This window comes from Harpia harpyja, chromosome 8 (assembly GCF_026419915.1).
Source record: "Harpia harpyja isolate bHarHar1 chromosome 8, bHarHar1 primary haplotype, whole genome shotgun sequence".
NCBI lineage: Eukaryota > Metazoa > Chordata > Aves > Accipitriformes > Accipitridae > Harpia > Harpia harpyja.
Genome location: NC_068947.1, coordinates 44,282,526 through 44,307,590, shown reverse-complemented (window position 1 = coordinate 44,307,590; position 25,065 = coordinate 44,282,526). Strand labels below are relative to the sequence as shown.

Below are 25,065 nucleotides of genomic sequence, written 5' to 3'. Positions count from 1 at the left end.
AAATTGTTTAACAAGGGTTTCCCCACATCAAACAGCACATGCCACAAGTTTATATTGAAGAAAAGACAACTTAGTATGGAATGTCAAAGCCATCTAATGAAATCAGAGTTTAAAGTGTGGAATGGAGATGATATTGGAATGTTGTGCCTAGATCAGAAATAGATTCTATGTCTCCAGAACAATTACAATTTCCACTATGAAAGTTCTACATACCAGAGACAAAGAGAACACATGCGTGTGCATGAGAGTGAGAGGGATAGACAGAACACTCTAATAAAAGGATGATGGAGTTTTTCATGCAAGAGGCAAGTTTTACTTCTCTGAGGACAGTAAAACCATCCTGAATTATGTTGTCATACAGAGATGTATCAAGAAGAATCAGTCTAATGACAATGGAAGAACAAGACTCTATAACCAGGAAAAAGAATAATGATTATGCATGTGAAATGATATACTGGAAGAAATGTATTCATATGGGATGCAGTGCTCAAAACAAACACAGAGTTTTTCACACTGGGTGAAAACAACATTACCTAATGTTACCCTTGGCCATTGAAAAGGACGAGAAGTTTTAGGTGTGAAAGATTCCAGAATGGATTCCCTTGTTGCTGTTGGAAGAAATGGTGACAGTCATAAGAGAGCAAAGGGCTAATGGAAGAAACTCCTCCTTCACAAGCAAAACCAAATTTCTTTTTACAAGAACAACAAATATTTTACTAATGCTTGGACAACACTTATCAGTTTAGTATGCATCAGAGAGAAATGCAGTCTTTTGAACTGCACAGAGCTTCAGTGACTATAAATCAGTGCATTTGTGAGGTGCAGAAACTCTGGATGTTCGTCTTCTCCTGCCTTCATTGCGACCGGTCTGGATCTCAACCACTGCCGAGTAAGATTTTAAGTTGAGCACTGGAACATTTTGAGGTTTGGTCCATTACTAAAGGAAGATGGTATGGTGTAAAATGTAGGAATTTAATGAAGAAGACATGTTGAACAATCAATTAGTCAGACATTAAAACCATACAAAATTTGGAGTAGAAAGGTGACAACTGATCTAACTGTAGTTTCAGTCCAAAAGCACCAAGTGTCTGTGACTGTTAACCAATTTCATGTCATTAGGGATACACCCTCCTTAGTATTTTTAACAAGGTTACAGCAGTAGAATGAAGTCTACAGCATATATCACAGTATTTTCATCAGCACAACTGGAAAATAAATACTGTTTTCTCAATTACCTATGTGGCATATTTTTCAAAATACTGAAGGAGAATCATGTAACTATGAGCTGCTGTATGCATTTTAAGAGTGAGAAAGCACCAATTTCAACCATTAACAGCAATCTAAATTTAAAATACAGGTGTTAGGGTCTAATCCAAATGTGCACTGAAAGTGAAGATTACCAGCGTATTCATTTCAGTGAGTTTTTGAGCATGGTTGAGCTATTGAATTTAGAACTAGGTAGAGACTATTGTACCTGGTCCAGCACCTGCTATTTCAGGCTTACTAGGTGTCACAGGCCTTGAAAGAACAGGTTGAATACCACTTAAAGCTATTAAAAAAAACAGGTCACAGTATCTATGATTATTAATTCTACACATAGCTCTTTTTGTTTCATAAGAACAAAAAACATTATAGGTTACAACATACATAATTTGCAATGCAGAGGTCCACCCACAATAAGCGCGCCTTATCTTGACAATGGTTTGGAGTAGGAGCTGAAGCTAGTGGTTAAAAGGACAACTGAAACTAAAGTATCAGCCAACCAAAGCTAATATTACTTTAGATAGCACGGTCCATGTAGTTTAAAGTAACCCAGAAAATATAATGATAAAAACTTCTAACACCATGGTTATAAGCATAAAACACTCTGAAAAAGGCAGAAAAAAAATAATCTACAAAACTAAAAAACACTGCAAATGTATTTCTGTAAAAGATTGTCTTAATTCTCTTCAGTGCTTTGTTTTCTCTCAAGATTTTGTTAGTGAATTTTAATGTCGTATAATCTGTGTATATATATGTATATACACATATAAGACAAGGGTAAAATGAAGTAAAAAAAAAATCACTGAACAGTAAGAAATAGTAAGGAAGAAGCTTACTATGCTGGCATAAACAATATAGAGTATATAAATGTGTGTAACCATCTATCTGAGAGTATAACAACTAAGCTTGAAAGAAAAAAACAAGTAATTTTAAGATTCTTATTAAGCTTTAGGCACTATTATTATTATTATTATTATTAAACCAAGCTTACTTCTTTTAAATATATCTCAAAATAGCCCTAGTAGCTTTTTGAGAGACAAACATAAGATCAGAAACACTATCAGGTGAGTTTCTCAGCAGTAAGCATAAGTTGTCTTGGCTTATATGACAAAGGGTACTTTGTCTACACTGATGATCATGACTCAAGCAGAAAACAAGTACGGCAGATGATCAAAGTATCTGGGATGAATAGGATTTCCAAAATTGCTATTAAAACAACGAAAGTGGTTTAACCGAAGAGCTAATGCATTACTATTACCCGTAGTTGTTGTTAGCACGTGAGGTGTTCTGGAAAGTGGAGGCATAGATTTTTCCACATCAGCTGAACTTGTAGCTGCAGAAAAACGTAAATAACCCTGAGAGATAGATTCATATTGGTGCAGAAATGGGGGTGGGGTTGGTGGTGTCAGAAAAAGTAAGATTGCTTTACATTGCTTTGCAAGATGCGAACACCACTATAATACAGTTTCACAAGACTTCCAGCTTGCAAAGGAATGAACAAAACCTCAAAGTTCTGAAAAAGTCACACACACCTAACAGACACACCCTGACAGAAACTGCAGTCCCCCTAAAAGCAGACTCATCAACAGGAGTCAGTTGATCCTTGTACATGTAATATCAAAAAATACATGCTTTTGACTTCACCTGCATCTGTAGAAAGAGACCTACATACTTAAAATATATGCTAATATGAATTTCTACAATCAGTTATTTCTATGCTAACACTTTGCCTGTTTCACTTTAACAGGTGCCAGTATTTTAAGTTATAGGTTTTAATATACTACACATCATGTAATTTGTCATTTAAATTAAATTGACATAACATAAATTAACACAGCTTTTGTGACATACTGAAGAGCCAGAAGGTGAGGCAGAAAATTCAAAACAATAAGGATGAATATCGACTGTCAGGTTCAGGATAACTTTCCTTCTCATCTCTCGCACATTCATACTTTTGCTATGAATACAAATTTAAACTTGGATAGCTATGATCCCAGTAAGAAAAGCTCCAACATAAAATAACATAACTTGAAAAAAATGCTTAGTAATGGAGAAAACTGCAAAAAAAAGTGTATGGTATGACTAACAAAAAAATCACCCAGGGTAAAATCTCCCAGTCAAGAATAGATCTTCATAACTGATAATGACTCCACCTAGCTGGTGGTCCTTATATTTGACAGATTAAAACCACTGAAAACAATATTGATTCCTGTGGTCTTTGTATTTGAACCTATGCCACAGAATATCATCATGCAGTTATAGAGCCTACCTACCAAACACTGCTGACAAAATTCTATTTCAGACAACACCAAGCAATCAGAGCAAACAGCCTGTAACTGTAACATTGTTGATGCAAAAAAAAATCATAAGCTATGGAAGTATCATAAATACAATTTACCAGTCTCTATATTTGATACTTCTGCAAATACAGATGTTTGGGATGGGAAAGTAATATGATGAGAGTCCAGTGAAGCTGGAAAACAAAACAAAACAGAAATTCTTTTCAGCATCATCTGAACCTATAGACTGAACAGGTTTCAACCCATTACTAAGGAACTAGCAACTTCAGACAGGAAAAAATCTCAAATGCACATGGAATGAATTTTCTAATCAGAATGTGTGAAGATGCACTGGTGATGCAAATGAGGAAGAAGCTGTTGCAAGAAATATGAAGAAATATTCAAATACTTCAGACAGAAAAATATGAAAAAAGATCAGATAAAAATTAACTAAAGAAAAGTGAAAGACAAAGACTTGCTTATGCCTAGCAGAACAAGATGTGCCATACAAAAACTCAGTTTGAAAAAACTATTTAAAAATAGAGGTGACAGAGAAGAGGTACAATTTCTGATACACAGAAGGCATCTTCTTGAAAAACAATAGGTAGAGGGATCCTACAAGGATTAATGTATGCAGGAATTGCAGCATCATTGGAAAAGACCCGAAGTATGTGATACTCAGATGACAAAAACAGAAGATTTCTCCAGTTACACAAAAACACACTTCAGAATCAGTTTCCATCACTTAGACTGTAACACCAAGAAACAAGCAAGAAACAAGGCCAGCACATTTCGGAACCTACTGTCACCCAGTACCATATCCAATGGCTTGAGTAAACAGGGCTTTTCACGTAGGGCTGTTTCATCTTTACACGTATGCTTCACCCCAACATAGGCTCAAGAGAAATAACAGTTTGGCTAAAAGCACAACACCACCTCTTGGGACAATTCCCACCTCGCATTGTTACCAGATCTGCAAGGAATGTCGTTACCAAATTAGGTCAGCAGCACGGCCAGGCGCTAAAGGCTACCGGTGTTTTGAAACTTGGAGAAACATGCCGTGATTCACCAGAAGCCGAAAAGAGGCGTCGTTCTTAAAACCCTAACATGACCTCAAAAGCAGTAGTAGAGCACAGCGTTCCCAATCCCAGGTAATGGCAACGTAAAGGTGTGGGCAGATGACAACCGGCCACCTTGAAAGTCAGCTGTGAAGCAACCAATAGCTGCAACCTTGGACCAGGAAACCCTGGTGGGCAGCTGAACTGCAGTGCTGTCCTCTTGTGCCAGCCCAGACGGAATCTGCCTCTTAAGAACGCTGCCGCATTTGAGTGTGCCAGAGAAAGAAAGACCCGCTACCAAAAGACAGAGAAGCAGGGGAATGGCAGCTGAAGGCAAGGTGCAATAATACGTTCTCTACGCAAGCTGTCACTCAGTCCCTGCAGAAAATGCTCGTCAGCAATGGAAAAAGCGCGGGATCAAACAACAGAATCGCAGAACAAGCACGGTGAGTGCTTCAGCAAGCCAAGCTGCACCAACAAGTCTTCACACTCTCCATGGAAGATGACAAGGATGCCAGGTGGTTTGTGGTGGGAGGTATGATGGGGAGGGAGACAGCGAGGAGAAAATGAAAAAAGAAGATGTTTTGCTAGTTACCCATCACGGTTTGCTCGGTTGCCAGGGAGGAAGAAGTGGTGGATTTCAGCCTTGGTCTTCGAGTAGCTAAGATCAAACACAAAAACCACCTTCAGGTCCTCAGGCAGGCTGTTGTCTCATGGGTGGTATCAAGACAGAGCTATGGACAAGGACACATGGCCCTGCTCGGGGCAGGCTTCCACGTCACAGCATCACTCCCCGTAGTAGCATGATGCTATCTTTCAACTGGCATAGGTAGCCCAAGGTAACAGAGGAAACCTAGAAGTGGAACCCCAAAAAAGGCAGCAGAAAGCTTACAAATGGAGCAATTTCTAATAAGGAGCCATAAGGGACCAACCGCATCACGGACCCACTTTTCAGGACACCAAAACACTTGAACAGGCTCATCGCTGCAGAGAAAAGCATTGCCAAAGTAATCAAAGTAGGAAGGGAATCACTGGCTATTTACCCATCACAGTCCTTGTGGTCTCCGGTGAAGCAGACAAGGTGGACTCCAGGTCCGGTCTCTGGGCTGCTACGGTCAGACATGGAAATGATCTTGAGATATCCACACAGTCTTGCCATGGCAGTACAAGCAGCACCGGTTCACAGCACCCCAAATGTCCGTATTTAGGGCAACACATGCCTTCTCCTGGCAATATCTTGTGACTCAGTGACCAAATCAGCAGTTAATCACCTTGCCGTGGTTGAAACTAACAGAATACTCTTAGAAACTCAGTAGCTAAATGGCTCTCCATCAACAGAAAAATGGCTATACGACTACTTCACCAAAGCACTCCTTACATTTCCTAGAAAGATGCCCAAGAAACAGTTGTTGCAGACCTAGCATGGGAGCAAAGACACCCACCTTTGGATTCAGAATTTGAGATGACAGGTGGTGGGTACCTCTCAAACACAAGCAACTACAAATACTAAATACTTCCTTTTTCCAGCATGAAGGAATAAATTGCACATTATCCTATCAATATTCGGTCATAACTCCCAACTCTCCTTAGAAGTTCAATAAATTTTGCAAAAATGTATTTTCTCACTGTTGTTGTCACTATTATTATTTTTACAAATAACAGACTATATAAGGCCTCACCATTCCCCATGACATCTGAAAATCCCCATTCTTCCTTTAGGTTAGTCTCTAAGCTGATAAGTAACATGCTTATTGATGAAGCTTGAACTTCAGTGCTCAAGTTAGTGAAACAGAAGAGGAAAAAATAATTGATGTCCTGTAAGGAATCTGTGGGACAGCTATACCGCATCAATAGCAAGACTAAGAGGAAGTAAAATTATATTTCTGCCATACTGGAGTATTTCATTCTAGAAAGAATTTTCAAAATAAAAATTGCATCTAAATACACACAGGCATTACGTGACAAATTCATTTTTCCAGCTGTCCCTGCAAAAAGTGATTTTTTTCAAGTGATGGAAAAAAGCATAAGTTCAAACATCAAAATCATGTCATTAGTATGGCAAGTGTTTTCGCAAGCCAAAGTGCATTAACAAACCTAGGTATTGCTCAAAGCAGATGAAAATTATGTCAAGTGATGGTACAGGAAAAGGAAAAATGAAAATATCATATTTACCCTCCACTGTTCCTTGGCTTGCAAAGTAAGGAGAAGTAGATTTCAGCTTTGGTCTCTGAGTAACTAAGATTAAACCAGAAAACTGCCTTCAGATATTACAGATGAACAGTGTTTTTCAAAGCAGTGTCAGTACAGAGTTTTAAATGAATGAAGCCCATATTACATTCAGCTTTTTTACATAAATATTTGCATTCACTACAGTGTTATTCCATTTTTAAATCAGGGTGGCCTAGCTGAGTTAATGTAGAATACAAAGAGCTAACCTTTTAGTGAACAAGGCCTATAGAGCAGAAAATTATGAAGAAGGATTGAGAAGCTTAACAATTAAGTATCTCCTTATTATCATTTATATAAATGACTGACCACCTCACTGACACATCTGGCATTGCCACTAACAGGAAAAAAAAAATCAAAAGGTTTTGACTGAATTTTAAAAATAATACTTTTCATATTTAAGCATTGACAAAGTGATAGAAATGATGATGGAATCACTGTTTACCCATCACTCTCATCGTGGCTTCCAGAGAAGGAAAAGATGTGGGCTCCAGGACTGGTCTTGGGAGAGCTAAGATCAGAGATGGAAACTATCTTGAGATTTTATGGCAGTCTCTCTATGCGTATGAAAGCATCACATCCAAATAAATCAGTATTTAGATTGTGGTTTCTCAGGTATACTTTTCCCACCAAATCAATCATACATCAATTTTTTGTCACTCTGTATTACCGAAAAACCCAACCACTGGCTAAACATTGCTCCTAGTAGACAATAATGGCAGTCATGACATTCCAGAGCTGCCTTTTAACTGCAATAAATGACAGATCCCAAAATCCATTTTCTAGCATCAAACAAGTATTTTCAAACTATAAATTGAGAACTAGTCAACGGATATGTAGCCAGAACTTCAGCCCGCATCAAAGATACTGTCAAGTTTTGGAAACGACCACCTTATATTTAATCTGGAAAACAATTAACTAGCTCTGACTACTATATTCTTCACTACCCTTAAAAATCTGAACTTTGGTGCTAAAGTAATATATGCCTGGGAAAAAAGGAAACAATAGCTTCTCTGCAGAAAAAAATGTATGCAGGTGAACTTAGTAAGGATTTCCATCAAGAGTTGAGCCAACTACGAGAAAAAGAACAACTTGTGGTTTCTTAACCAAAATCTGTAAGAATCTCTAATGGAACAGCATCTCCTTAATTTACAGGAGCAGGTTTTCATCTTGAAAAGGTATGAAGTACTTCAAACAGACAGGATCTCATATCCACACTGAGAGGCAAGCATGAGCTAAAAGAGTCACATTTATTTTCCAGAAATTAGTGAACAGATATGCAAATGACAAATGAAATGCAAAGATCATGATAAAAATCCCTTTACTTGTGTAAGAATATAATATTAGGAAAAAAGAGAGTTTCTTATAAAAGCATAAAGCAATTCTTAACACAAGCAGAAGATAGGTCGAAGAGTAGATACCTCAGAAAATGGAATTGAAATTTTAAAACTGCCATGACACTTGCAAGAACACATTATTGGAAAAGTGGAAGAGCACAAATTTGATGGACCAACAAAGAGAAAATTTCAAACATGGAATTCTTGTTCTGAAAGAACTCCATTAGACTCCTCTAGTCTAAGCAACCAAAATCCTTCAAAAATGCAATAAAAGTTTATGGACTTGATTGACAGGGGGATGGACTGAAAGAGTTTCAGAAATTTCTCCCTTTCAATGATGCATTTGACTACATGCTTCTCTGTGGCTCTGGGCTATTTACTATCCTCTCCATCTTCATTTTGTTTGCTGAAAAATGGGAATAACAAGAGCTCCACAAATATGTTTTCTGAATTACCTAGCCAATGTTTGCACCTTTACTAGCACTGAGTTGAAGAACTGTTAAACACGGCAGTTAAGACAGCAAATATAAAACAGAATACCTACTTGTTAGCGTACAGGGGAATACTATAGAACACTTGCAACTATCTATAGAGATCTGCAGTACAAGACAAAGTTCAGAGTATACCAAAAGAAGAAAAGGAGAGTTCCTGTGTTCAGCATTAAATTTGTCCTATAGAGGAAAAAAAAAAAAAAAATTCAAGAAACTGGCTTGATTCTTTAGGATACATGCAGAAGGCTGACAAACCTTTTATGTCCCCAAATAAACACATATTTCTTTTTTTTCCTAGACATATCTGGACTACCACGTCTTGGCATTTAAAAAAAAAAAAAAAGAACTTGCGTTTGCAATGCCCACTGTGCTATCTTTCATCTCCCTAATAAGAATTTTCTCACTACAGCATAGCTTAAGAGTCTTCCTTCATGTGAAATATACTTGAATATTCTACACAACTGCAGTACTTACAACCTGAAGAACACAAGTGGACATGAACAATCAACAGAAAATAAATCTACAAAGCAAGTTTCCTAGACACATCACACCCTCCCCCAACACTGTAACTGACCAGGAAGATGTCTTAAATACCAATAACACAAAACTTCACTACAGTAATAGCAAAGTAAATATAAAATAAAAAGCAGTATAACATCAAGTAATACAGTAGTTATCTGTATCAGGATACTCTGCATATAATGGAGAGGTTAAAGTTTGATTACCAGCCTCGCAGTATTTCACAGGCACAGAAGTGCCCAGGACATTATACTGTAAAATTCTATTACATTAAGTAATATATAATTGGTCAATGGCAATTATGGGTAATAGTACCAATTAGTATTGCAAAAGTGAACTAAGAAAAAAAAAATCATAATCCAGCATTGTAAACATCATAATACATGTCAAATGAAAGTACTACCCCACAAAGAATTTTTATCTTGAAGTTGTTGTCATCCCCAAAGTAAAGAAAATTAAACCAATGTTTCACCAAAAGCATACTTGGAAGTCTTCTAATTCCTCACTGTCAAGAACACTCAGTTTGCAAGAAATGTCCTTACCAGATTGGATTGATAGTATTTCTGGGACTCCAGATGCTTTAGACATGAAATGTGAAACTATCTGTGTTTCATTAAGAGCTGAAAAGCAAATCTGGATTTAAAATGCAGAGGAATCTCACTGTTGCTGAGATAGCACAACACGCTACCCAGCACGAGCTGTGTTGTTCAAGATGATGTAACTGCAAACACAAGCACGATACTGAATGCTTAAAAGTCCTCTCAGTACTATGTGAATAAAGAGAAAGATAGGCAGCCCAATATGGTGGCAACAAGCTCCAATATCTGATGCTAGACAGAACTCCTAAGAATCACCCTCTTTTACACTTTCTGGAGTTTAAATTACACCAACAGAAAAATGAAATTGTTACAAGTTAGTATAAAAGACCAGTTCTTTAGCACTTTGTAGCAAAAATGCTTTGTAGCTGCTGATAAAGAAGTGATTAACACAAAACAGTTCTTTAACAGGCTTGCCATTCAGACTCGGAAGCAAACGTGTTCACAGCAGAAAAAAAAGAAAGCAAGTGGCAATGTGATGAAAACTAAAATGGAATCCCACATTGCTTACCCATCACTGTTTGTCTAGTTTCCAGAAAGAATGAGAGGTAGGCTTGAGGACCAGTCCCTATGTAGCTAAATCAGATATGAAAGTCATCTTGAAATAGGCAGTCTGCAACTGCAACTGATAACACTGTGGTTTTAAAGGAAATAAGTAAGTCCAGGTTGAAAGTATTGTTCATTACCTGAATAACCACATTAGTTTTTTGGGTTGTGTAGCTCTGTAGAGCACAATAAATGTGAAGTCATTAATCAGTCTTCAAGAAATGAGGAAGAATTCAAACAGGCTTGAAGAACCTTGGCAAGTAAACATTTGCTAAAAACAGCTAATAAACAAGTGACCAACTAAGCAATAGGTTTTTAAAAGAGATTATTAAGATCACTAAGAGACCCACTCCAGGGGAAGTAACATGTAAGCAAGTATTTCACTGCAGTCCTCATTGTGTGGCTGGACTTCCTCACCTTCCTTTAGTTGAAAGATCCTTCTGTTCACTCTCATCTTTCCTCCTTCCTCCCCTCCCTAACACACACATGCAAAACTAAAAACCAGAATTCCTTAGATTATTTCAAGGAAGCCCTTCAAATACAAACAACTGTACATGCTAATGGTTCCCATCTCATACCAAGCCTATGCCTAGAGTATGTTAATTAAACATTACTATCATATTTAATCACATTTTTAACTCCCTTTCAAATCTGGGACTTATCTTTGTATGGCTATGTTTATGTTGAATTCCAGACTAGATCAGACATGATTTTCTCCATTCTCCAAAACATTGTAAGTGTTGAGAAATTGATCCCTCTGGTTTGAAAAGAGTCCAGTATAACTTACTTTATAGGCAAAGCATGCAGAATAAAGAATTGAACTTGGGTGTGCTATTATATCAATATACAGAAAACCACTAAGGAAATTTTCTATTAAGGCACTTGATCATAAGTTATTGCTCACTACGGAAGATGCATTAATGATAAATACTGATTAATACCTCTGAAGAATAAATGTATAAAACTTAAGTCATCTCCGTTTCTTGATTTTAAGAATGTTTAGTTGCAATTTGAAGGCTTTCCCACCAACCTGCAATTACAGGCAGCTGGACAACTACTGAAAGTTTCCTGTCAAATACCCATTTAGTCCACTTTTTACTGCAAGGGAGTTCTGGCAGCAACTTGAAATAGGCTTTGGATGGAATTGTAATTACTGAAAGTAAATGAAATACTTCTTCATGCAGGGACAGTAAAACAAGCAGAACCTTGAGCACTGATAAAACTGCAGTTGTTCAGTACCATTTTGTAAGGCATTGGTAAGTTTTAGCTTATATTCTGAACACAGGAAGTATAACAGTCCTAATCAATACATGTTAGCAAGGAAGAACAGGAAAACTATATACTTTAGATTAATATGTATTAATAAGTGTAAGTAATTTAAATATCAAGAAAATACCATCATCCAACCAGTTTAATTTTACTGGAGACTGGTATAATGGGTTTCAAGGGTGTTTGAAAGCATCACATCTACCATAAAAGCACCAGGTCAAGATCAATTTGTTAATTACAATGTTGTGCAGTTTAGTTTAAGAAGTTGTACTCAAGCATTACAGCAATATATGTTACAAGCATGCTTTTATTTCTATAAGCCTTGGACCTATGCTGTCTCACTTACTGGCAGCAAATGTCTAACTTAGATAACGGCTTTAAATATATTAAAATGAAAGGACTTAAGCGTCCATTCTCCACTATTTTGAAGCCTACATATTCACTGTTATTGATCCTGTTATTTCTATGGGACTTACTCAACACTTTCAACCATTAGAATACTTTCATTCAGAGATTTAAACAAAACTTATATAAGCGCTCACTCTTACCCATCTGCAGTATTGCAACTTAAAAAGAGAATGCTACTATGTGTAATAAGACATGCCAAAGCCTATTATCATCAAGCACAGCAATACAAACTTGTAAATATATTAGGAATGTAGACCAAAATTAGAGAGTATTTACTGTTTTAGAGCATCATACAAAATTTCCTAAGTTAGTCTGGTATTTAAGACTTAACTCATGTTAAACTTAACTAACAATATACCAGAAGTATGATGAAATCTCTGTGAGAATTTCTATTTAAAAAAATCACATTTTCAAGTATTACCAGGTACAGCTGATGGCATTTCTTGGATGCCAGATGTTTCAGATCTTGAAGAAATGTGCTGCTTTTCATCAAAAGCTGAAAGAAAATCTGGAGTTAAAATGAGAAGTGGCTTCAGAGCCACAGTATTTGGACAGCAGCTGTTGGGCAGTTCAAGATGACACTGATGTGAGATCAAGCAAGATGGCAGCAGCTTTAAAGATCAGCTGTGAAATGAGGTGTTACATAAACACTGAAGCTAGTGTGAAATAAATCAGGGTTAATTCTGGTATCTCATGCTAGGTAGAATTCTTCTCACTGGCCTTTTTTTTAACAAACTATTCTTTGAAAGAAAATTGCAACTACCAGAAGAAAATTAAAGGCAACATATGCTAGCAGAGGTCTTTTTGTAGACTGTTATTTAGTCAGCGTGGTTAATTATTTTTCAGCTTTGATTATACAGAAATGGCCAAGTTGAGATGGGGGGAAAAAAGGAAAAAAAAAAAAAAACCAAACCACAAAAACCCTAGCATCAAGTAGTTTTCAAAGCAATGTGTTTGAATGAATCTTAGCACTGTCCACAGCCAATGGAAGTGAAGGCAAGGGAGGGAAAAGCTAATGAAATTGTACGCTATTTACCCGTCACGCTCCCTCTGGTTTCCATGGAGGGATGACATGTGAGTTTCAGGCCTGGTCCCTGGGTAGCTAAGATTAAATATGAAAACAATCTTGAAACAATGAGTGAGATCAGTCTTTAGATAAGGAGATCTTTGGCCCTTTATTAGGAGGTCTGAAGGTCGAAATTTATTTTAGATTTCTTGTATACACACTTCTAATTAATGTTTTCGGTAGACTACTCCGTTCTTTGTCTTGTGGGTTTGTTTTTTGTTGGATTTGCATTTGGGTTTGGTTTTTTTTTTTTTTGATACATAACATCTAATTTTGAGGCATTTACTACAAGGCCAGCTGTCTACATCTGATTTTAAAATTCTATCGAATAGCAACAGCTCACAGCAAACCCCTTCTCCCCTACACTTCAGTTTGCATGTTCCAGATAAGTCTTTTAAAGAAGGAGCTGCAAATGCCTAATGTTATTTTGATACAGCATGCCTTCACATTAGACATTAAGCATAAAGTTATGAATCAGGGCTTAATTCAACCTAAAAACATCACTTTAAGCACACAAGTTGGAAAACGTATACATCCAGCATGGAAAAAAGCCTGTAGATGACCTCTTTAGGCAAAGGCACAGACTAAATTAATAGCTCAAGTTACAAGAAGCATTGTTTTGCCTGCACACAAAAGCTCACTACTAAACATCAAAGTTAGAAACTTTATCATTTAGTTTATAAACACACCTGATGCAAGGTGGGATACACATTAAATCCAGCTAGCCTGCATTTTTAAGTCATGTGGGAATGGTTCACTGCATAACAAAAGCATGTGGTATCAACCTAAAGCAGTATCACAGAATCAGTGAAACACAGCATAATTGAGGTTGGAAGGGGCATCCAGTATGCTAGATGCTGAAAAAAAATCCGTCAAATGAACACTAACAGGGCAAACAACTTAAAACAGCACGAAGTTGTATAAAATTTTCAGCTTTAGAAAAAAAGGAACCATTGCATTCACAGACAGACAGGAAAATTGTCGGAATCATTAATATTAGCCTAACCACACTATATATGCGTTCTGTAACATGAACTGTTGAGAGGCTTTAGAATTTAGCCTAAAACCTGAAATAAAAGAGGCTGAAGAGTAAGCTTTCACAACCAGAAGCCAGTAAAAGAAAATATATTGGTGCTTGTATGAGAAATTATCATATTAGACATTAAGAAAACGTCATAACAATTAACCCAGTTCCACTTTACTTGAGTCAAATGTAACAGTTTGCAAAGGTATTTGAAGAGTTACTGTAAAAAACCCAAACCAAACAAGTATCATGTTCAGCTTGAACCTGTCAAACCACCCTTTATCACAATAAAAATTTGTGTAACCATAATTTTGAAGCAAAAGATTTTATGGAAATTATACTGCACAAATAGAGTATTATGAGTGACAAAAATACTGATATTTATTTATTTATTTATTTAAAATAACTGTCCGCTGGTGGCTGCTGGTAGTTATACTTATTTCAGGGAATCTGTTGATATAGCACTTTTGCAAAATCAGGACAGCTGAATCAGGGCAGGGCTCAATATCGATGTAAATCAGCGATTATAGTATAAGTAAATTCATATTCAACTAAAGTACAAATAAATAATGATAATCCCAGTCATCTCTGTCCTTAAAACTTCCACAAAAATTATAATCTATGTATAATATGAAATTATCAAAAAAATAAGGTAACTGTAATACTCCACTATTCTGTGTCATGATAATCCTAAAAGCCTACTATTCCAATGTTGTTATCCCAAATGCAGCAACATACCACCTTCTTCCTGTAATAACATTAACCCCAAGGTAAAGAAATGTAAATTAACAATACAACCAAAAGTATAAGGACATTTCTTGTGAGAATTCCTAACACTAATAAAATTACATTTTCAAGAAATGTCATTACCAGATTTTGTTGATGGCATTTCTGGAATAGCAAATGTTGTGGATCTTGAAGAACTAGGCAGTGTTTCATCAGTAGCTGAAAAGAGAATCTGAGTTTAGAAGTTGCAGTGGCATCAAAGCCGCTAAAATACCACAGTACTTAGCTGGCAGAAGCTGTTCTGTAAAAGGAAACAATGATACAAATAGAAATCAAGACAGTAAATGGCCTGAAAGTCAGCTATAGGATGACTGACAGAAGAACAACCAAGCTGATGTCTCCTATGGTATGGATATAACAGGAGTTTGATCAGAGTGGTATTCTCATATCTATTACATTTCCAAGACACAGAATTTGTACCCTTTCAAAGAGCTTAGGTAAAGAAAATTTCGAATAAGAACTAAACCTACATAAAACTGCTTACAGTAACATATGAGTATGTTCCTCAGTTATTCAGTCAGAGCAGAATGCTTTCTACTTGCCAATAAAAAGAAATAGTTGACATGAAAATATTGCACAAGAAAGAAACCCGAGAGACACATTTTGTTTAAAAATAATGACTTCTGGTCTTAACTACAGTCCAGGGCAGTGATGAGAAAGTGGAAACTATAATGCAAGTAAGTGCTATTTAGCTATTGCTATACATCTGGTTATCAGGTAAGAAAGAGATGTTGATCAAAGCTGGTGTCTGGGAAGCCAACAAAACAGCTAACAAAACAGAAAAAGTTTTGAGATCCTCAGGCAGCCAGTCTTCACACAGGTGGTATCAAAACACTTTCTTGAACACAGTCAACAAATCAATATTTTGCCCAGGGATCAGATTTTCCCCGCAACTGCGACAAAGTTACTTTGATATAAACAGGATTATTGAGAAAGACCACCCTTCAGTGGAAAATGGCTTAAAAACACCTTTATGTTTTTATGACAGTATTTTAATGAAAACGCAAATGCAAAAAAAATCAGACTCTATCAGATCACTAAGACCACCATTTCCATTAGAAAACTTACGCAGCCAACATGAACAAACATGGTCTATTTCTGTGGGCAGTGGTATGTGAAAAACTGAAGAGTAAGGTGCTCTTGATGTAAAGAACACTCATGACTGATTAAAGTCAAAGGACAAGTAATAAGAAATCTAAGGAGCCTGAGTCTTTACATCAAGAGAGAATGCTGTGGTAGTCCTGAGAGAACATACTGCAGAGAGCAGTAAAGTCACAATTGACTAGCTGCTAAGAGCTTTCCATCTAATGATGATAGTTTGATTTGACTGAAATGACCTTGGATAAAATAGAATACTCAACTTTAAAAGGAAACAAAACCACTGCATTCACGCAGAGGCAGAATAACTGTCAGTACCACCCATGGAGCATTAACACAGCTGCATCATGTTTGTGTTCAGTGTGAATTCTGTAATAGATAAAAGCTAAGACTTTTCTAAATTGATCTGTAATGAGAAACTGAAGGAATACTGACCAAAGTTTAACAAATAACACTAGGGAAAACATGAATAGTGTATGTATGTTGTAATAAGCTAATCTCCAGATGACAAAAAATTTTAATGATCATTTACCCAATTCCACTTCACTGTTGTGAGATATAACAGGTTTGAAAGGTGATTGAATAGCTACTGTAATAGAGAAGCATGTCATTTTTGTGTGTTAGGCTTTTAGAATGCACTGCCTCTCACAAATACATTGCTAACAAATTAACTTTTTCTGTAGCTATATTTACTAAGTTGCACTTAACCAATACAGCAACAAATACAAGCAGCTCTCCATTTAATAAGTTACAGAATTATTAAAATGAAAAATCATCAGCACTGAGCTGGAATGTGTAACTTGAAAGGACCAAAAAAAAAAAAAATACAGCTGTTTTACACTGAAGACTTCAAGGTCTGATAAACCACTGCTTTGTACCTTGGGCAGCTACTCATTCCTGCACACAGCGGATAACCAACCAAACTGATTTCAGAGCAGTTCAGCCACCTGTTCAGCTACCTACTAATGCTACACCAACAAAATAAGAGTACAAAAGTGCAAATGAGTGGAAAATGCAGGCCTGAATTAATTTTACATTCTTTGAGATTTATATTCTTCTTTAAACATCCTGACCAGAGAAACACAGCCTTACTATTCTTGAAGTATTTTACAGTTCATACCACCCAGCACTTTTGAACCTGTGCACTTAAAATTAAGGACCAAATCCTTCCTGAGACTCTTCATATAGTGTTTGTACATTCAGTAGATGTGGAACATCCACAGTCCTATGTTTCCATGTAATGTGTGCCACTCTATAAATAAAGATATTTCAATCAGGTTGTAAGACATGAATCATTGTATAGCACTTACATAAGTGCATTCCAAAAGACTAATGCTCATTGCCCTTACAATACTGAGCACCACTTGTAAACATATGAAGAGGATATGAAGAAGTAGCTTCAACTAATTTTTCACTTGGAAGCCAGCTTTATATATGCTTGTTTTGTTGTCTCAGCATAGTATACTGCAGAATCAAGACAACTGATTTTAACATTGGCCCCAGAAAGAGAAGGATGTTTGATATAATGATGTAATAAAATATCACTTGCTTAAATCAGCCTAGCATGAACAGAAACACAGATGAGAACCTCACAGCAACGCTCTACCTTTTTTTTTTATGACCACATTCTGGTAAAAAAATCTCATGCTCAAATACAAATGCACATATTCTACCTAAAAAACTATGTTATTCATAAATACACAGGCAGAAACAATAAATTATTAGCAGAAATAACTGTAAAAATAATTTTTAATAAAAGAATGCTATACTGCAGCAGTCTTTTGAATATTAAGAGACTACTTTAAAAACTTATAACGGGAAACAAATGTTCAACCAACAAATCTCTTTAAAAGTGCCTACTAGCTAAAGGACAAAACATTCCATCCCCAAAGGATAATCGTTATACTGACAACCCAAAATTCATCAAAGCTTGACCATTTCCTCTCACCTGCTAAACTGTGCCCCACTCTCCCCTCCACAACCCTTCAGTAATATGATACCACCCTGAAATAGCCCAGCCGTATCAGGATGACTTACTTGAGGCTAGAACTGGTGGACACTGGCAATTATTACAAATAACATGAAGCCTTAACGAACAAATGAAAGATCACTGAAAGCAACATTAAAAAAACAGGACAAATAACAAACACTGGAATAGTACTACTTCAATATCAAGAAAGATCGAGGATTTGAAATAAAACAAATGCCATTTACCAGTCTCTTGCTCTGACATTTTTGCAGATGTAGATGTTTGGGGAGTGGAAGTAACATTAAGAAAGTCATGTGAGGCTGGAAAAAAACATTGTGGTTTATTACTTAAAAGATACATGAACCATCACACCACGGCATCATCTGCAACCATGGACTCGATGGTTTAGTGTCCAAATAATAAGGAACTGGAGAAACATAAAAATATATTCTGAAAAGCAAGTGAAATTTAAAAAAGAAAGAGGTTAATATGCAAAGATGTGTAAAAACACATAAATATGATGCAAAAAATGAAATGGAATGTCACAAATAGAATGGAAAAAAAATTCCCATGAGGTTAGTAGGAATGTAAGACTGAAAAAGCTCAAGAACACTGGGCAAAGGAAGGTAAAGAGAAAGCAAAATTATGAGATGATGATACTGAAACAAATCCAATTAAAAATGGCAAAACTGAAAGAACATAAAAAGCGATCCAGACAACATCACCAGACAGGGAAAGAGAAAGAAATATCCTTAGCCCAGCCAAATTTATATGTTTTGTTATAATTACAAGCATCCGATTTCTCCACTGTGAAAACAAGAAAAGTCCTTTAAGTAATGCAAGAACTGTAACTTCTCTGGAAAAGACCCTGAAGTATGTGACATATCTCAGCTGATATGAAAGCAGGACTACTACAGGCAAAAGTGCCACAATAACATTGCAAGACACTTAATATGGTTCATTACACGTTTAATATGCACTTGACTTCAGGTTTGCAGGCTGCTCACGTAACGCATTTGTTACCTCATGGGCCAAAATATACTGCCAGGCCCCAGGAATAGTCTTGTACACCTGTCAATGTGAAAGAAGCTATCACCATGAGCATCTCCAGCCCAGGGCCATATCCAATGGTTTGAGTAAACAGGGCTTTTCACGTAGGGCTGTTTCATCTTTACACGTATGCTTCACCCCAACATAGGCTCAAGAGAAATAACAGTTTGGCTAAAAGCACAACACCACCTCTTGGGACAATTCCCACCTCGCATTGTTACCAGATCTGCAAGAAATGTCGTTACCAAATTAGGTCAGCAGCACGGCCAGGCGCTAAAGGCTACCGGTGTTTTGAAACTTGGAGAAACATGCCGTGATTCACCAGAAGCCGAAAAGAGGCGTCGTTCTTAAAACCCTAACATGACCTCAAAAGCAGTAGTAGAGCACAGCGTTCCCAATCCCAGGTAATGGCAACGTAAAGGTGTGGGCAGATGACAACCGGCCACCTTGAAAGTCAGCTGTGAAGCAACCAATAGCTGCAACCTTGGACCAGGAAACCCTGGTGGGCAGCTGAACTGCAGTGCTGTCCTCTTGTGCCAGCCCAGACGGAATCTGCCTCTTAAGAACGCTGCCGCATTTGAGTGTGCCAGAGAAAGAAAGACCCGCTACCAAAAGACAGAGAAGCAGGGGAATGGCAGCTGAAGGCAAGGTGCAATAATACGTTCTCTACGCAAGCTGTCACTCAGTCCCTGCAGAAAATGCTCGTCAGCAATGGAAAAAGCGCGGGATCAAACAACAGAATCGCAGAACAAGCACGGTGAGTGCTTCAGCAAGCCAAGCTGCACCAACAAGTCTTCACACTCTCCATGGAAGATGACAAGGATGCCAGGTGGTTTGTGGTGGGAGGTATGATGGGGAGGGAGACAGCGAGGAGAAAATGAAAAAAGAAGATGTTTTGCTAGTTACCCATCACGGTTTGCTCGGTTGCCAGGGAGGAAGAAGTGGTGGATTTCAGCCTTGGTCTTCGAGTAGCTAAGATCAAACACAAAAACCACCTTCAGGTCCTCAGGCAGGCTGTTGTCTCATGGGTGGTATCAAGACAGAGCTATGGACAAGGACACATGGCCCTGCTCGGGGCAGGCTTCCACGTCACAGCATCACTCCCCGTAGTAGCATGATGCTATCTTTCAACTGGCATAGGTAGCCCAAGGTAACAGAGGAAACCTAGAAGTGGAACCCCAAAAAAGGCAGCAGAAAGCTTACAAATGGAGCAATTTCTAATAAGGAGCCATAAGGGACCAACCGCATCACGGACCCACTTTTCAGGACACCAAAACACTTGAACAGGCTCATCGCTGCAGAGAAAAGCATTGCCAAAGTAATCAAAGTAGGAAGGGAATCACTGGCTATTTACCCATCACAGTCCTTGTGGTCTCCGGTGAAGCAGACAAGGTGGACTCCAGGTCCGGTCTCTGGGCTGCTACGGTCAGACATGGAAATGATCTTGAGATATCCACACAGTCTTGCCATGGCAGTACAAGCAGCACCGGTTCACAGCACCCCAAATGTCCGTATTTAGGGCAACACATGCCTTCTCCTGGCAATATCTTGTGACTCAGTGACCAAATCAGCAGTTAATCACCTTGCCGTGGTTGAAACTAACAGAATACTCTTAGAAACTCAGTAGCTAAATGGCTCTCCATCAACAGAAAAATGGCTATACGACTACTTCACCAAAGCACTCCTTACATTTCCTAGAAAGATGCCCAAGAAACAGTTGTTGCAGACCTAGCATGGGAGCAAAGACACCCACCTTTGGATTCAGAATTCAAGATCTGATCTCACTTTTACCTAGAATCAACCAAATCCTTCATTCTCTGGGTCAGAAATCTCAGGCCCTGGCACTAATAAATTCCAATGACTCTGTAGAGAAATGCCTGCAAAAAAGTGACCAAGGGCAACTTTTCTGCAGAATTCTACCTCATCTTTCAACCACTTACACTTGTACAGTCCATCATCCAATTGTACACTGAAGAATATGTAACTTCACTAAAATGACTTCCTCATACTTTCTTACCCTAATTTTGCACAGAGAAGATGAACAACCTAATACATGAACCAGTGTAAAATCTAGTCTACGTGTACTCATTTGCACTGTGCATCTTTGCTACACCGTGGGCTTGACTCCAGATGTAAGGGAGGGAAGACTGCTGGTGACAGTTTTCAAACATGCACAAAGATGAAGAAGTTGGTGATAATAAGGATATGGTGCCTAGTGATTTCTCTGAGATTTTTTGATATTCCCAACCCTTGGAAATTGAAACCCTTCTGTTCAGGTCCCTTCGATGTGAACCTTTTCTAGCAACATTCAACGACTCATTAACTAGCATTTTCCCATGGTTAAAAAACTCATGGGATATTCTTAAGAACAGCAGCTAAAGCTTTTTCCATCTATGGAGAAGCTTTTGCATCCAATGCACAAAAGGACCAAATTTGTCATGTTAGCACTTATTTAACCATTCCAAGTAACAGCCCTCCACATATATATAATCCTTCACAAAAAAAGTGAACGACAGCCCCACAGGACAATCTAGCTAATCATTACAAACATAAGAAAAAGTAATCATATCATTCCAACATTTCATCTCAAATTTCTCAAACGCTGCAGCAGATACAACTGGTCTCTCTCTCTCCAGTTACACTTTTATACAGAGCAAGTCAGAATAAACATTCCATGTAGCAAAGCATTGCTGTATCTTTTGAGAGTGCCTAGATGTCAGGAGAACTACAATGAAGAGATATCATTACCAGCTGAGATTGTTGGCATTTCTGGCATGCCAGATGTTGTGGATCTTGAAGAAAGAGGCTTCCTTTCACCTAAATCCAAAAAGATAATCTTGTGTTAAAAGGCTTAATTGTCTCAGAGCTACTATGGGTAGCACAGGACTCAGCAGACAAATGTTGCATTGTTAAAATGGAAGCACAGGGAAATTTGCTTGCAAATCAGCTAGGCATTACTCTGTCTCATGAACTGTTAGACTGGTGTGGAAGTCAATGTGGAAACCATGTAACCTAATTATTCATACTAATGAGAATTCTTGTAACTACTTAGGAATCTTAGCACATTAAGAATTGCAGGTAGTAAGAAAACACCTTTTGATCCAGAAAACAGTCAGTGGGCCAGCCAATATAAAGCTAGTCAAAACAACCTTTTCACAGAAACATTACACAGAAATATATCTTAAGCACTTAATTCCCTCTCACAGTTAAGTTCTCTCAGTACAGGAAAAAAATCCCCAAACTGAGAAAGGCAAGTCCACAGCTGGGAACCTCAATAATGAGAAAACCAAACCCAACCAACTAAAGGGAAGCCACCTCTATGCCCCAATCCTCCATCTACAAAGATGAATGATGAGTGCAGATGAGAATCTCGTTAATGGCAGCAGTAAGTGGTAAGAATTACTGGGATGGTGACAACTAAAGCAACACAAAGCTTCCAAAAATAGCAGCAAGGATAAAAATGAAAAGAAAATCCATACAACTAAGTAAAGCCATCTTATCAATTTTACCCAGTGCCGTTTCTAACAACTGAGGTTCTGTAGTAATTATGGGCATGGATATTTCCAACTCCGTAGTATCTCTAGCTGCAGGAAAAAAAGAAGTAAATACACCTGAGAAATAACTTCATGTAAATAAATTAGGAAGGAAGATTTGGGGGAGTGAAGTTTTACCTTCCATTGCTCTGCAGAGTATTATTTTTTATTACGTATTTACTTATTTATTTACAAAATTGACCTTCTTTTTTCTAAGTATTTTAAATACCCTAACTACTTAGCTGAAGATGTTATTCTAGTTTTCCCACGTGTGCAAATGCTCACAAAGAGTTTGAAAAACAATGTATATATAGTTTTACATGCACTTGGCTTAAAGAGCACCTGAAGAAACAGCTCTGCAACTTATACCACATCTTTTCCATTAAGTTAAGAATTCTTCAGAAAATTTAGGAAAAATTGTGATTTCAGGAGATTAAAGTCTCTCGGTACCACTTCACTCATTAAGTCACTTAGCTCTATGCAGTTTCTCAATTTCGGCCAATTTTTTTCAGTCAGATTTGTTCCCAGATATTCCATATAACAGGATGAACTAACTTGATTTAAAATCATTGCCTGGGAGTAGGATGCCTTACAGAACAGTGCAGCAAAACTGAACTCTTGAAAACTGTATTGGGATGGCAAGAACCAGTAGGTTATATGGCAAAGAACTTAATGAACTACAGCCGCATTGCTCAGAGTAAAGTTTTGGGCAATGAACTGCCTTCCTTTCCCCTCCACCTTCTCCTACTCCTTCCCCATTGCCCTCACCTCTTATGCACATACTTGTTCATGTTCAAGCAATGCTTAAAAAACTTAAGCATCCTCACATATCAAAGGCCACAGGAAAAACAACAAGCTGTCTCCAAAGCAGTAACCCAAAGTATAGCTTACTCAGATAGGTCTGGCCTGAGATGTGTTTACTTTCTTATTTTAAGACAATACATAGGAAAAATCATGGCAAAATGTATATGGACAGTGAAAAACAGAAGGAAAGAGAGAAAGAAAACAATCCTATCACTAAAAAGTATCATATCTTACTTGACTGTAACAGTCCTAAGCCTTGCAAAATTTACATCTTTTCCTGATACAGCCATTTTATCGATACTGCATTATTCAGGCTCTGTGAGCTAGCTGCAGTCTTGCTTTAAATCTGTGCTGTGCCTGATCCCAGGAATGAGAATGCTGTTACAGGATTTGAAAAACTAACACACAGGGCAACACTCAATGCAAGCAGTACGGAATAACTGTCGGAAATCATCAACATGGAAGCAGTAATAAACTTTTCGGCACCAAAAAAACAAAAGGGTATGCTTCTGAAATAATATTACTATAATTTACCAGTGTCTGGTATTTCTGAAGCTGTAAAAGTTTGGGGAGCAGAAGTAACATGAAGGAAGTCATGCGAAGCTGGAAAATAAAAAAAAAAAATCATGCTGTGTTGTTTTGAAGTGACAAGAACCATCATGCAACAGCATCATATTCTTTTATGAGCTGAAGAAACTTCTAGGTACTATTTAACACCTTATGTTCCACAGAAAGGTAGACTCTGAAATGTACAATAACCAATTAAATATGATTTGAAAACCATTTCCAAAACCACGTATTAACGCACAGATACATAATACAACTAATGACCAACTTGTTAGCAGAATTGCACAAAAAGAAGTTGAACTATAGAGTTAAGGAGAAATACAAGAGGGCTCAAAAAAGAACAAATTATGAATAAAAGTTAGCAAACTGGGACTGCATGGAATTTTTCTCTAGAATTCCAAGGATCAAGGAGGATATCCTGGTGCTGAAATTGGAGAAGGAAAAAGGATGACAAAGCAGGAAATGTACCAAATGAAACATACAAACTGTCTTTTGTCAGACGTGAATGGCTGACAGTTGCAATCAATCTCCCCTTTAGTAATGGATTTCCTTCAAAATTAATTTCTTCCAAAAACATATGCATCAGGCATTACACTATTGTCATGCTAATGAAGTGAAAACTTACTAACTGTCTCTCATCTTACTATTCTTTTTTTCTTCTTTTGCAAAACTGTCAGTGGCCCCAAGTAAATAACTAGCTCTTACAAACTCATCTATAAAATAAGAGCAACACATCATAGAAATTTTCTAAGGACCAACTAGCCAGTGTCTGAATCTTCAATGACATGTTTTTATAGTGCTGGTTTTGAAATCTGGGCACTTAGAATTATGTCTGTGTTTATACAGAAAGGCTAAATGAAGAGCTACATTATCATAATATGTTGGAATTTCTGCTGGAATGTCTGTTTCTATTATTTCTCAGGACTCCGAGTACTTCAGCAAATCAGGATATTCCAGAAATGAAACTCAGGCGTGGACAGGCCTATTTAAATATAGTATTAACTGTAAGTACAATGTAATTTTCAAGCTAGGAATTGCATGCTGTAGCCAAATATGGAAAACCCTCCAAACTACTGGTTCAGCATTTCATATAAAATGTTATAAAGAAACCTGCTATTTGATACAGCACTTTCATACCTGCAGTTATTCTTCATTTATGTCAAACTGAACAAACTA

General features: G+C 37.4%; 1 protein-coding gene across 2 annotated transcripts in view; it reads right to left on the bottom strand.

Annotated features, from left to right (window-relative positions):
- ABI3BP (ABI family member 3 binding protein) overlaps nt 1-25,065 on the bottom strand; it is a 171,726-nt gene that overhangs the window by 69,027 nt on the left and 77,634 nt on the right. For both annotated transcript variants that reach the window (XM_052793998.1, XM_052793999.1), the window contains exons 15-31: nt 23,857-23,925; nt 22,495-22,569; nt 21,734-21,802; nt 20,340-20,405; nt 19,892-19,957; nt 18,181-18,255; nt 14,953-15,027; nt 13,029-13,094; nt 12,414-12,488; nt 7,272-7,337; nt 6,773-6,835; nt 5,644-5,709; nt 5,196-5,261; nt 3,662-3,736; nt 2,522-2,596; nt 1,475-1,549; nt 534-608 (exon numbers count right to left, since the gene is read on the bottom strand). In XM_052793998.1, the coding sequence (XP_052649958.1) occupies nt 534-608; nt 1,475-1,549; nt 2,522-2,596; nt 3,662-3,736; nt 5,196-5,261; nt 5,644-5,709; nt 6,773-6,835; nt 7,272-7,337; nt 12,414-12,488; nt 13,029-13,094; nt 14,953-15,027; nt 18,181-18,255; nt 19,892-19,957; nt 20,340-20,405; nt 21,734-21,802; nt 22,495-22,569; nt 23,857-23,925 (1,197 nt within the window). The remainder of the gene's footprint in view (nt 1-533; nt 609-1,474; nt 1,550-2,521; nt 2,597-3,661; nt 3,737-5,195; nt 5,262-5,643; nt 5,710-6,772; nt 6,836-7,271; nt 7,338-12,413; nt 12,489-13,028; nt 13,095-14,952; nt 15,028-18,180; nt 18,256-19,891; nt 19,958-20,339; nt 20,406-21,733; nt 21,803-22,494; nt 22,570-23,856; nt 23,926-25,065) is intronic.